The sequence below is a fragment of the Sceloporus occidentalis genome, unplaced genomic scaffold (assembly GCF_023333645.1).
Source record: "Sceloporus occidentalis isolate IW3139 unplaced genomic scaffold, rSceOcc1.0.p SCAF_3, whole genome shotgun sequence".
In the NCBI taxonomy this organism is placed as follows: Eukaryota; Metazoa; Chordata; class Lepidosauria; order Squamata; family Phrynosomatidae; genus Sceloporus; species Sceloporus occidentalis.
The window spans coordinates 16,610,232-16,624,406 of record NW_028316983.1 but is presented as its reverse complement, the minus strand read 5'-3'; the positions used below and the strand labels follow the sequence as shown (position 1 = coordinate 16,624,406).

General features: G+C 47.8%; 1 protein-coding gene across 4 annotated transcripts in view; it reads left to right on the top strand.

Moving 5' to 3' along the window:
• ZNF831 (zinc finger protein 831) overlaps nt 1-14,175 on the top strand; it is an 83,509-nt gene that overhangs the window by 35,665 nt on the left and 33,669 nt on the right. The window contains exon 1 of one of the 4 annotated variants that reach the window (XM_089513708.1): nt 3,147-3,312. The exons of the other annotated variants lie outside the window; for them this stretch is intronic. Within the exon in view, the coding sequence (XP_089369834.1) occupies nt 3,298-3,312 (15 nt within the window). The 5' untranslated portion in view covers nt 3,147-3,297. Of the gene's footprint in view, nt 1-3,146; nt 3,313-14,175 lie in introns of those variants that run through there. 4 annotated transcript variants of the gene reach the window in all.

Sequence of the window (14,175 nt, the reverse complement as noted above, 5' to 3'; positions counted from 1 at the left end):
GCATGGATGATTCTGACTTTGGTATTTAATGATATATCTTTACATTTTCTAGTTCCTTCAAACAAAACAAACAAACAAGCTTCATTTATATAATGCTTCATACCGCCTAAGCAGTGTCTAAGTGGTTTACAACTGTAATCAAATTTGCCCCCAGCAATCTGGGTACTGATTTTAATGACCTCGGAATAGGGTTGCCATAAGTCAGGACCTCCAAACCGGGACAAATGTAGGACAAATGCAGGACAACATTTTCAAATGTAGGACACATTTTTAAAAATGGAGGACACGTGAAAAAATTGAGGCTTTTTTAGAAATGTTAATATAAATCCATGTTTCTTAGGCATGATCAAAATGGAGGACATTTTGACATTATTCGTAGACAGATCGCAGAAATGTACTTCCCTTTCTGGCCACCCCCCTCTCCCCATTCCAAACAGCACATTTGGGCATTGAACATGGCTTTATTTTAACATTGCCTCTTGCATATTTCAGAGGCTTATTCCACAACCAAACCCTTTGGTCAAGGGACTTTGGTTTTTCTTCATTTTGACTTGTTTTGTCTGTATTCCACCCCACTAAATAAAGGAGACATGAAATGGAGTTAATGGGTACAAGTTGTTAAACAAAAAAGTCTTGTGAGACTCTGTAGGCAAGAGGTGCACCGTGTTAAGAACTGCATTAAGCACACTTAGGCTGCTGCCACACTGCTTTCACTCTCATCACTCCATCCTATTGTAGTTTGTTGTGGTGCCAAGGCTGGGCTTTGAAATCTCAGGCATAAGAGAGGCAAAAGGCTTGGGCTGCATCTACACTGGAGAAATAATCTGGTTTGAGTCCACTTTAACTGTCTTGGCTGAATGCTATGGAATTCTGGGAATGGTGGTTTGTTCCAGCACCACAGCAGAATGGCAGTTAAACCCCTGGAAAGCTCTCTGACCAAGGTGACCAATGCCCTCACCCCAAAATGTAGGGCACCCAAGCAAAAAAACGTAGGACATGGCCAAAGATAAAAGCTAAAAACACCCATGTAATTATAAATCCATGCTTCTTAGCCATGATCCAAATGGAGGACATTTTGAAATTTGACAGAAGAGGACATGTCCTGGAAAAGGAGGAGGACGTCTGGTCACCTTGTCTCTGATCCAAAATACACTGCAGAAATAAAACAATGCTGGACTGAAATGCCCAGAGTTCCACGCTGAGGAAATAATCCACTTCAAGAGTGACTTAACTGTCCTGGGTTAGTGCTGGGGAATGCTGGGAATTGTAGTACACTGTGGCCCCAGAGCTATCTCTGACAGGGAGTCCCATAACCCTCCAAACGTAGTTGAACTGCAGTGCCCAGAATTCCTCCCCAGGTGCATCCACACTGAGGAAATGGTCCAGTTTGAGACTGCTCAGTGCTGGGGAATCCTGGGAATTGTAGTCTATTGTGGCCTCAGAGCCATGACTGACAGAGAAGTCTCAATGTCTCCCAAACACTAGCATTCCCAGTAGGCTTGCCATATCCCGCCTGGGGGCGGGACTTTCCCGGTTTGGGGCGGGTCCACACGGTCCCGCCCTGGTTTGGCCCCGCCCCCGGGACACCCCCCCTCCCAGCGAGGGCCTGGAGGCTGGGTCTTGGGAGAAGCTCTCCCCAGGCCCCTTTGGAGGCCCTGGAAGCGGCTCTGCGGTCGGAGCTCCGGCTGCGGGGTCCTCCAAGGCCTCTGCGAGGCCGCTTGCCACCGCGGCGATGGCCGTGATGACAGGCGGCCCCCACGCTCCTTCCCGGCCTGGGAGCAGCCCGAGGCTTCCTCCCAAGCCGGGAAGGAGAAGGAGGACAAGGTTCAAAAATGTAGGACCTTTTTTTTTTAATTTCCTGGCCAGGAAATTAAAAAAAAAAAGTTCCTACATTTTTGAACCTTGTCCTACATTTGTCCCGATTTGGAGGTCCTCAGCTATGGCAACCCTAATTCCCAGGATTCCCTAGCACTGAGTTAAAGCAGTCTCAAAGTGGGTTATTATTCCTGCAGTGTGTGTGAGAGATATAAAAGCTAGGGACTGGATTCATTTGGAGGATCTCTGTGTCCAAAACACATGGCTTGGACTGCCAGGGCTCAGTGCTATGGAATCCTGGGAATTGTAGTTTATTGTGGCACCAGAGCTCTCTGACAGAGAAGGCCAAATGCCTCACAGACACCAGAATTCCAGAGCATTGAGCTTTGGCAGTTAAAGGGGTCTCAAAGTGCAGGGGGGGGGGGAGAGAAAAGTCAGGGAGAGTGAATAAGCAGCTCATCTTGGCTGTGGCTACTCTGAGAGGAGGAGGAGAAGGGAGGGAGGGAGCCAAGGGAAGTGGCCAGGACCATCAGCCTCCTCTCTTCCACCGCAGACTGCTGGCAAGAGGCTCTGCCCCCAGGCAACACCTCCTCTGTGGACCATTCAGCTTCCTTTTGTCAAAAGAGCTCTCGTGCCACAAGAAACTACAATTCCCAGAATCCCATAGCACTGAGCCATGGATGTTTAAGGGGGGGGGGGTCAAACTATTTCTGCAGCCTTTTGCTACCCCAAAGCCTTCTATTATTTACCAGCAACTTGCAAGGCAAAATCTCTTCCTTCCAAGCCCTTGAAAACCAACCCAAGGGGAGGGCTGATTGCTTCTTTCCCATTGGTCAGCTTCGGGAGAAATTTGCATATTACAAGTAAAGGTGTTTAGGGCCTCAAAAACGATCCTGTGATAAAGAATTATAAGAATACTGATGCGGTAAACATTTAAAAGATGAGGCATTTAGACTCCCAGGGAAACAGGAACGATTGATGGCCTTTTTTCTTTGCTCACTGTAACCTGAAAGTAATGCCTCTTGCAGGGTATATATACCAAGTGGGCTGGCAATAGCTCTGAGTGGCAGATGTCTTGCAGACCTGCTCTCTAGGCTAAGTCAGGCAGGGAGGCGGGGAGGGTGGCACACAGCCATGGGGAGGGGTGGAGCTGCCTCCAGGGCCTCGCTGGGGGGGGAGTCCTGGGGGCGGGGCCAAAATGGGGCAGGACTGTGTGGCCCCACCCCAAACCAGGAAAGTCCCGCCCCCAGGCAGGATATGGCAACCCTACCTCGGAAGGATGCAGGCCTGAGTTGAGCTTGAGCCCTTTTGCTGGTCTTGAACTCACAACCTTGTGGTTTTGAGTGAGTGGCTGCAGTACAGGCATTTAACCACTGCGCCACTAGTCAAGTCTTAGCCTTCTCAGATTTCTTAACAACAGTTTCCATTTTGATTTATTACTGAACCAAGATTTGATTTCTCCCCCACTATTTTGACGTCTTCATGACTCACTTTAAAGTACGTAAATTACCTAAAGTATTTTATTTTCATTTTATTAGTAGTCATTTCAACTCCTTGCTATTTTTGGCTTGTAACATGGTATTGTATATGCATATCTTGTTGCTAACATTGATGTATTCCTGCATGGCAGTGGGTTGGACTGGATGTCCCTTTTGGTCTCTTCCAGTTCTATCATTCTGTGACTCCATCAACCCAGTCTACAATCTCCAGCTTGAATTGGAGTCTTGCTGCAACTTAAGCCTTATGATGGCAATATCAAGCCAGATTTGTTTCGCTCTGTTTACTTTTCCCCTTTCCCTGTGCACTATGGAATTGAATTTGATAGAGAGTAGCTTGGCCTTTTGGTTGGTCCCAATAAAAATATTGTTTGAGGATTATAGGTTTTAAAATTAAATACATTAAAATTAAAATTAAATAAATCACATGAGTGAAATGAATATTATTTAAATTAACATTTGTTTTAAACATATATTTTTATCCCTTTTGCTTTGGTTTGCTTTGTTCGTTGACAGAGCTTTCGGCCTGGAACCAAGAGTGGTTCTCACAGCCCTGTGAGAATAGTTAGGCTGTGTTTCTCAAGACCACTGAGGGAAATTTAGGGCAAAGTGGAGCTATGAACTCATCCTTCCCAGTCCCAGTTCTACACATGAAAACCCAGTGCTAGTCATATTTAAAAATAAGGATTTGCCTTTCCATATCCAGTTCCCAAGTACTATGGAGTGTAAATAAGTAGGTGTGGTCCTTCCAAAAGCTGTTTTTGTTGTTGTTGTTGTTCTCTAACCAGAGTGAATACTCTCACCCTGAAATAATATTCTGTCTTATTGCACTATACTCTGAAGTGCAAATGTAAGATTTTTCTGATGTTTCCAGATAAATTAGTCTTGGTATAGAACAGAGCTGTAGATCTTGTCAGTTAAATTTGGGATAGCAGAACAAACCACAATATGGCTACAAGAACAAATGAAATATAAGCTTGACTTTTTGTTTCTTAGTAGTGCCATTTTCTTGAAAAATAAATAAATAAAAAGGAATGGATGGAGGGTGGGGGGAAAACCACAGGGAAGAATGGACCAATGAGTGATGTTCAGCTCTCAGCAGGGAGTCTTTCTTTTTCTTAGCTGGACTGTTTTTCCCCAAATGCTTTAATTAAAAATTCATGTACATGTGAATGTTTTCCAAATGGTTCCTTACAGCAATTTATTGGGGGGAAATAAGTACCGAAAAGAAGATGTATCAAGAGAGTGAAGTACTGTACCAAGAAAGACAATTGGAGGTAGACATAATAGGGTGTGATACAGCACCAAGCAGTTAGACTTTTAGACCTTCTTTCTAAAGTCTGTAAGTTTGAGCCTTATCTGAACTGCACACTAACTGATTGCTTCTAGTAGGCTTATTTATCATAGCAAAGACAGATGTAATGTTTTAGAACTATTTGTTTTGAATGCCATCATCCGGTCCTAATCCAAATACATAGAGGCAGGGGGTTTTCTGCACATTTGCAGGACAGGTTATTCTAAAATAGAGAAGAGGTACTATGGAGGTTGTTGATTGGTTAGTGTTTGGGACATCACCAGACTACTGTTATAAATGTTTTAGAATATTTATATTTAAAATAAGGTGAACACTGAAAACAAAAATGAATGAAGTACAAAAATGAATGAAGTACATACAATACAAAATAAAAGGACAGATTTGTCAGAATCTGAGTCTCTCTGCGTTCCTGTAACTAATTCTGTACCTGCTTTGCTTTGTATTACTGAGTGATGGGTTACATCATAGCTTTGGTATTGCTGGGTGGAAAGGTTTTTTTTTCTGGCATTGGGTAAGGAGCAGATATAAAAGGGAAGTAACAGCCACTGGGAGCTGCCAAGGTCAGTTTTGTGGGAATGCCAGTTATGATGAGGAATCTTTTGGTTTAGGAACAAATGGGGTTTGAGTGTGCGAAACGGTTTGAATTGTTTTGTGCTTTTAATATACTGTGCAACTGAAACTGCTTTAGTTTCTGAATAAAAGCTTACTGGTTTTGCACTGAAATTGGGATTTCTGAACTAAGGTCAACCAGTACATCATGATCATCATGATCATCATCAATTCTTACCAGTCTCTCCCCATGGATTGAGGGAGGAAATCATAATTAATAAATATATGACATCAGTTAAAAGCCACATCAGTTTAAAAGGACAAACGAGATGTGCATGTATTAAAACAGTCTACATTTAAAATTCACAACTTAATAATCATCTTGATAAAGTCTGGTCTTTAATGCTGTTTTAAATTCAGACAGTGTGCTCAGCTGTTTAACCTCTTCCAGTCTAGGGGCACCTTGCTTGTAAACTAATTGGCAGCCAGTGGAGTGGCTTTAATATTGCTGTAACATGATCACTCCTGGATGTCCCAGTAACCAATGTAGCTGCCGTATTTTGAACTAATTGAAGTTTCTGAACTTGGTACAGAGGTAGTCTTTATTTTAACATTGTTGTTCATTGTTAGGCTAGTATGCAGTGTCAGTTGGTTCATTTTAGTCAAATTATTTTATAGTGCAAGAAATACCATTCAGAAACAAATCCTTCAATCAACATAAATTGAACCAAAACAACTTGCTTTAAAAGAGCACATTTTAAAGATCAATTATTGTTTAAGTTAGTGACCATAGCATTTGAACTGCATTTTCCTACTTGTTTTTCTGATTTAGTTCTATAGTACTCGTAGATAGTTTGCCTTTAGATTCCCATAAGTCAAAAATGACTTGAAGGCACACAACAACAACTAAGAGCTTCATCACACTAGCAAGATCCTGTGGGAAAACGGGATTTAAATGAGTGTTAAATTAAATTTGAATTTAAACAGAACCCGCAAATTCAGGAAGTTTATTACACCGAATTGCTGCTAAAGTGAAATGGCGCAAAGGTAAACCAAAGTTCAAGTGGAGGAAAATGCCACCTTTCTAGTTTCAGAATTTCCCAAAAGTAAAAAGCTGATGTTTTTATCCGGTTTAACTCCAGTTTAACTTCATGTTATTTCACATTAACAGTGACATTGTGTGATAAACCTCGGGCATTTCTGGTTTTTCTCTAATTTAACTCTCATTTAAATCTTGTTTTCCCGCGGGATCCTGCTAGCGTGATAAACTCCTAAGTGTAGTCCTATGGTCCTATATATACGCAACCAACTTGTCAATATAATCCCTAGAGTTTAATTGAAAGATGTAAATCATATCAGAGCCTAATAACTTGGGATGGTTAATGTCAGAAAGATTAAAACACAGTTGTGATTGTGTATTCCTGCATGGCAGGGGGTTGTAATGGATGGCCCTTGAGGTCTCTTCCAACTCCATCAGGTCTGGCATAAAGTAAGAAGAAGAGCCCTCCCTCCAGTCCATCTGCCATGGTCCAGGCCTTGGATGGAAGAAGAACCACTGGACTTATACCCCTTCCCCACTGCCACTCCCTTCTCCTTTTGTGTCATGTCTTTTTAGATTGTAATCCTGAGGGCAGGGAAATGTCTAATTAACTATCTGTAAGCTGCTCTGAGAGACTTTCTGGCTGAAGAGAGGGGTATAAATACAGTTTTCCAAGCCTCAGGGAATAGAAATGCTCATTTAGATTATGTTACCTGAAATGCACAAAGAACTGCTACAGCAATTCAAACTTATTACTTTACTAAGGGAGCTCAATTCATTCCTTCCGCATTCAAGCTTTTTATGGCTAAAGCCAGCATCCAATTGTTACATGGGGCTCAATTAGGACCATACAAAAATATGACCATTCTTGAAAGAGTACAAACAAAGTTTTTAAGGGGCATTTTTCAGGTTGCTAGCTGTGTTCCTAATGCTGTATTACATAGGTAAGCAGGTGTTAGTAAAATCGAATCTAGTCTCTGGATAAATATCCTTGTTTATTGTCTAAAGTTACACAACAATCCTGATGACCTGACTCAGTTGATTTTGGTGGATAACTATAAGTCTTCATGGGAATCTACTGTCCATAAGAAATTCAATCTGCTTGGACTGTCTAGTGATACCATTCTAAAATCAGGATTAGATCAAGCAAAATCAGTTATAAGGTAAAGGATCTTAGATCCTGTAGGTCAGACAGAAACTGCTGCAATTACTAATGATTTATTTCTAAACAACCAATTGTTGACTAATTATCCAGCTTCTTACTTATATCATATTGCAGTACCTAAATTCATTGGGTATTGCAGTACCCTCTCCATTGACGCCCCCTTGTCGTGGGGGAGAGGCTTGCGTACCCTAATGAAGCTGTGAGCTATGCTGGCGGTGGTATAATAGCCACCGGCAAGGCCTCCCATGCCAGACAGGTCACAACCAAAGGGTCTGACCAAGAGCGCCAAAGGGCAGGATGTGCTCTCTAGCCTTATGGCAACCATCCTAGGAGAAGGAAAACTCTAATCCCAAACTCGGACAGATGGTGCTAGTCTAACCCTGCAAGGTCAACCATCTCAGAGAAGGAAACTAATCAAACCTACGACCCGAGGACCTCACTGCCACTGTCCATGCTTGTCAAGGCCTCAGCAGACGAACCTCTGGTTTAAAGGGTGAGGCCAGTTCTGTGCACGCTGCGCTCCACCAGAAAAACCCATTGCACAGGCTCGAAGGACACATCCAATCTCCGAAAAAGCCCTGTAGCGATAGGCGAGGGACGAAACGGCAGGTGTAAAGATGCACTGGAAACCGCAGACCCAACCCTGCATGCAGGCGGTTCAGGACTTTGGTCGCTTGAGACTGACCAGGGATGATAGTCTTGTTTGGCAGCATCCTGAATGACCAAGCAGCCTTTTTTAAGGAGAGCACTGCTTGCTCCATAAGGTGGCCTGAAGAAAGCTCATCCCCAACAACTCGGTTGGCTAGCTGCGGCCAATGGGAATCTTCTGATGCAGTCAAGCAAAGACAAAGAGACAAAGGCACACACCAGCCTCCAAAGGTGCAAACAGACTAACGCTTGCATGCTGGAACATCAGAACCATGCAAGATTCTGCAGACAGTGGACGTCCTGAGCGTCGTTCTGCTCTAATAGCCCATGAATTGTCACAACTTAACATCGACATTACTGCTCTTAGTGAAGTTCGTCTCCACGAGGAAGGCAGCCTTAAAGAACACGGTGCTGGCTACACACTCTATTGGTCTGGCAAACCCAAAACTGAAAAACATCTTTCAGGTGTAGGCTTCATGATCAAAATCTCCATCGCCTCCAAACTCGAAACCTTGCCAACAGGACACTCTGATCGCATTATCTCCTTACGCCTCCCACATGTTGTTCTCTTCAGTATATATGCCCCAACTATGCAAGCCGACCCTGCAGAGAAAGACAAATTCTACTCAGACCTATGCCACCTTATACAAAAAGTCCCTGCAGAATACAAAATCATTATCCTAGGTGACTTCAATGCCAGAGTAGGAAAGAACTTCGAAGCCTGGAAAGGTGTTTTAGGCATGCATGGTGTTGGAAAGTGTAACGATAACGGACGTCTCCTGCTAGAATTTTGTGCAGAACAGCAGCTGACTATTACAAACACCATCTTTCAGCAGAAAGACAGCCTGAAGACAACCTGGATGCACCCCAGATCCAAACACTGGCACCTCATTGACTACATCCTAGTGCGCCAGAGAAATATTCGCGATGTCCGTCATACCCGAGTGATGCCCAGTGCAGAATGTCAAACAGATCATCGCCTCATAAGATGTAAACTAAACCTTCATTTTAAGTTTAAACCTAAGAGGGGTGGCATCCTAAAGAGTAGACTCCAAGTCAACAATCTTCAACAAGCTGCCATGAGAGACAACTTTCAGGCAAATCTGCAAACAAAACTTGAAGACCACCCTGTAGACTCTTCTCCTACCGCGCTTTGGCAACATATCAAAAACAGCATCCTGCAGTCTGCGGAAGAATCCTTAGGGTTCTCCCTCAAGAAAAACCAAGACTGGTTTGATGAAAACAGCCAAGAGATCCAGGAGCTGTTGGTAAAGAAGAGAACTGCTCACCAGGCATACCTTGCCCAGCCATCCTGCCATGTAAGAAAAGCAGCCTTTCGCCTCGTATGTAGTCAACTCCAACAAAAACTCAGAGACATTCAGAACAAGTGGTGGATCAATTTAGCAGAAAAGACACAACGTTGTGCAGATCTGGGTGATTCCAGAGGATTTTACGAAGCTCTCAAAGCAGTGTTTGGACCTACATATCAGACCGGAGCGTTGGACTTACCTGAGAGACGTTCCTTTCCAGCAGAGAAGGTCCGAACATCCTGACTTCGGGTGGCTCCGTCCATGAGGCTCCTGATAGGCAGGTAGAAAACAAAAGAGACAATCGGGGCCCAGCCCCGCCCCCGTGGGCAGGGCCACCCCAGAGAGCTCCAGTCGGTTACCAGCTGAGGAGAAAACTGGTCAAACTGTAAGGAGAGAAGAAAGGAGTCGCCCACCCGCGCCAGTATTCAAGTTAGGGTGGGGAGGATGCTCGGACCTTCTCTGCTGGAAAGAAACGTGTCTAAGGTAAGTCCAACGCTCCGTTTCCCAGCAGAGAAGGGGCGAGCATCCTGACTTCGGGATGTACCAAAGCAGGCCCAAGAATTAGGGCGGGCCGACTGGCGCGGAAGGCGACTCAGCGACCACTTGCTGTAACACCCTGCGGCCAAAGGCCGCCTCGGCTGACTGGAACAGGTCCAGCTTGTAGTGCCTGACGAAGGTGGAAGGGGACTTCCAGGTGGCTGCCCTGCAAATCTCGGCCAATGGGGCATTGGTGGCCAGCGCCGCCGAAGTAGCCGCACTCCTGGTTGAGTGAGCTGTGATACCCCCTGGTGGTTGCAGGTTTAATGATTTGTAGCAGAGGATGATGCACTCTCTAATCCACCTGGCCAAGGTTGAGACTGACACCTTTTTACCTTTGGAATTAGGCCTAAAGGATACAAACAGGGCCTCCGATTTTCTGAAGGCTGTCGTCCTCTTGAGATAGATCTTTATGGCCCTGCGAACGTCGAGAGTATGCCAGGTCTTCTCCAAGTCTCTGGACGGTCGCGGGCAGAAGGAAGGGAGCACAATGTCCTGGGACGTGTGGAAGACAGAGTTGACCTTAAGGATGAAGGTCGGGTCGGGTCTCAGGAGGACTGAGTCTGGCCTGATGATGCACAATTCTTTGCGGACTGAAAGAGCACCTATCTCGGAGACTCGCCTCGCCGAGGTGAGCGCCGTCAGCATTAATGTCTTGAGGGTGAGGAACTTGAGGGGCACTTCCCTCAAAGGCTCAAAGGGGTGAACAGTCAAAGCCTTAAGGATCTTGTGGAGCTGCCAGGACGGGAACCGATGTCTGGTTGGGGGTGCCCTATTGGCGACCCCTTTGAGCAATCTGCGGATATTGGGATGCAGGGCTATCCTTGCCGCGTCCTCATAGGGAAGGATGGACGTGATGGCTGCCACCTGCCTCCTTATGGTATTAGGCCGAAGCCCCTGGAGAAATCCGTCCTGGAGGAACTGAAGGACCGTAGGGACTGAGACGTTGATGAAATCTTTGTTCTTGTGTTTACACCATCTCTTAAATGCTCTGAAGGTGTATTCGTAAATCCTGAGAGTGGACTGACGCCTAGATGCCAGGATGGAGTCTATCACCTCTGGGGAGTAGCCGTAGCCGCTCAGCATGTGGCGTTCAATATCCAGGCGTGAAGCCGTAGCCAGGTTGGGTCTGGGTGGTGGACCTGTCCCTGGGCTAGGAGGTCCGACCTGGCTGGTAGAGGAAGACTCTGAGTTGCCATGCTGAGGATTTTGGAGAACCAGGGTCGCCGGGGCCAGGATGGGGCCACTAGTAGGACTTGAGCTCGGGTCCTGCGAATTCTGGCCAGTAGCTTGGCGAGTAGAGGAGTAGGTGGGAACGCGTACAGCAGACCTTCCGGCCAGGGACAGTTGAGAGCATCTATGTCCTCGGCCCCCTCTGTTCGGAACCTGGAGAAGAACCTGGGTGTCTTGGCGTTGACTGGGGAGGCGAAGAGGTCCAGAACTGGCTTGCCGAACCTGTCTGATATGGTCTGAAAAACCTCTGGATGTAGGCTCCACTCTCCCTGGTCTATGTCCGTCCGGCTCAGCCAATCGGCTTTGGAGTTTAGGGATCCTTGAAGGTGTTCGGCCTCCAGGGCCGTGAGGGTGGCCTCCGCCCAGCTCAGCAGGGACTGAGTTTCGAGCATCAGGGACCGGGACCTGGTTCCTCCCTGACGATTGACGTGAGCCTTCGCAGTGATGTTGTCCGTCCTTATGAGGACGGGTCTGTGTCGAACCCTCTGGTGGAAGGCGCGGAGGGCTAGGCGAATCGCTCGCAGTTCTAGCCAGTTGATGCTGTGGGACTGTTCCGATGGGCTCCAGCGGCCTTGGGCTAACAGCGTCCCGCAGACAGCCCCCCATTCGCGGAGACTGGCGTCTGTAGTTATCTGGACCTTGGAGGGTTTCCAGATCGGGAGACTGTGGTGGATTGCTTTGGATATCCACCAACGAAGGGACTGGCGCACTTCGCTGGACAGGTGAATCCTCTTGTGTCTCTTGAGGGCGATGGCTCGCTGGTGGGGCAGGAGAAGCCACTGCAATGGCCTGGCGTGGAATCTCGCCCACGGCAGGCACGGGATGGCAACAATCATGAGACCCTGGAGGTGAGCCAGGAGCTGGAGACTGGCTCGCGGGGCTGCGAGGGCCTCTGATATGGCCTCTTGAATGGAACGGATCCGGTCCGGAGGTAGCCGTACCGTGCCTGACTGAGTGTCTATGAGGGCTCCCAGGTGGTGGATGTGTTGGTCTGGAACAAGGGTGCTCTTTTCCAGATTTATGAGGAATCCGTGCTCCTGCAGAGATGTGAGGATGTGGCTGGTGTCGAGAAGTCCCTGACTTTTGGAGGATGACCGAATCAACAGGTCGTCGAGGTAAGGGTAGACGTGGAGCCGGAGTCTCCTCCAATGGGCGACCAATGCCACCATGACCTTGGTGAAGACCCTGGGAGCAGAGGCCAGTCCAAAGGGAAGTGCACGGTATTGGAAATGCCGGTTGCCATATCTGAAGCGGAGGAAACGACGTGAAGAGGGGTGAATCAGAATGTGTAGATAAGCATCCTGTAAGTCCAGTGAGGAAAGAAAGTCTCCAGGCTGGAGGCTGTCCAGGATGGTCTTTAGAGTCTCCATCCTGAACTTCTTCTTGAGGATAAACCGGTTGACACTCCTGAGATTCAGGATGGCCCTCCATGAACCGTTTTTCTTTGGCACAAGGAAGATAGTTGAGTAGCACCCCTGGCCCCTGTCTTCTGTGGGCACCGGCTCGATGGCGTGGATGGCCAGAAGGCGGTCGATGGCTTCCAGCAGGAGGCGGTGTTTGAGGGGGTCGGCCGATCTGGGAGAAGGCAAGAATCTGTCACCGGGCTTGTGATGAAACTGTATCTTGTAGCCGTGGCGGATAGTGTCGATGACCCACCTGTCTGAAGTGGAAGTCTCCCAGATGTGGCTGAACTCCCGAAGTCTGCCCCCTACCGGGGGGACCCCGTCATTGCGGGGCGTTTTTGCGGGGCTGTTTGGGACCTCCACCATCCTTGGCTGGAAAAGAGGATTTGCCCTGCTTGGAGAACTTGGAGTCTCCCCATCTGGCCTTGCCGGGCCGGGACTCCCTGGCTCGAAAGGATTGTGAGTTGGAGGGGTAGAAGGACTGAGAGGAACGAAAGGAAGAGCGGTATCTATACTGTTTCTTGTCATCCTTTCTCTTGACTGAGGGCAGAGACCTTTTCTTATCTTTGCCCTTAACCAGCACTGGATCTAGGGATTCTCTGAAGAGCTTGGATCCCAAGAAGGGAGTGAAGGCTAGGTTCTGCTTGGATTTGGAGTCCACACTCCAGTTTTTTAGCCAGAACTGTCTGCGAACCGCTACGGCTGCAGCCTGGGCTCGGGCGCACTGCTGAATAGTGTCCAGGGTGCCATCAGCCGCGAGGGCTGCGGCCTTAGCCAGCTTATTGATGGTCTGCCTGACCCTGGAGTCAGGATTGGGCAGGAGATCTAGGAGTTGGCGGGACCACTGGAGACTGGCTCGCATCACCATAGAGACTGTGGTGGCTGCCCTAATGGCTATGGACATGGCTTCGTGGGCCTTCTTGAGCGCCCCTTCAACCCTTCTGTCCTCAGGGTTACGGAGGGCATCCTCACCATCTCTACTGAACACGGCGGATGAAACGAGCGCCGAAACAGGAGCGTCCACCAATGGGACCTTGAGCTTGTCCATAACTGCTGGCTGGAGAATGTAGTGTTTGCAAATCACGCTATGGTTAGACCTGGCAGCGGCAGGCCTGGCCCATTCGTCTCGGACAATCTGCATGATGTTGAGGGGGCAAGGGATTTGTTGGACAGGCGAGGAGGAGACTGGAAACAGCTCTTCGCTCACCATGGGGAGGCCAGACTCCGGGGGGGGGGGTGGGCTGCCCTGGGGGCAGGGAAATGCCCAAGGTCTTGATAGTTTTTCTAATGAGAGGGACATAATCCTCCGGCTTGAAAAGGCGAGAAGAAACCTGGGGTTCGCCCTTGTCTTCCCCCTCATCCCGTGACAACTCCCCCTCCTCTGCCTCAGAGGCTGAGGAGTCCCGGGTATGCTCAGAGACCTCGTCGTCTGAAGAGTGAGAAGAGCGGGGACGCTTTCGAGAGGAGCCCCTGTCAAATCTGGGCCGCTTGGGCGGCAGCCGATATGAGTGTTCGGAGTCGGAGAAGGAGCCTTCATCCTCCTCCTCTCCTGAACTATGGGGTAACCCATGGAGGCCTAGTTGGCTGGTTGAGGGCTGTGACGGCCTGTCGCCGCCAGATGGCGCCGTGGTGCCTCTGTTGTGACCCTCTCGGTCTTTGCGCTGG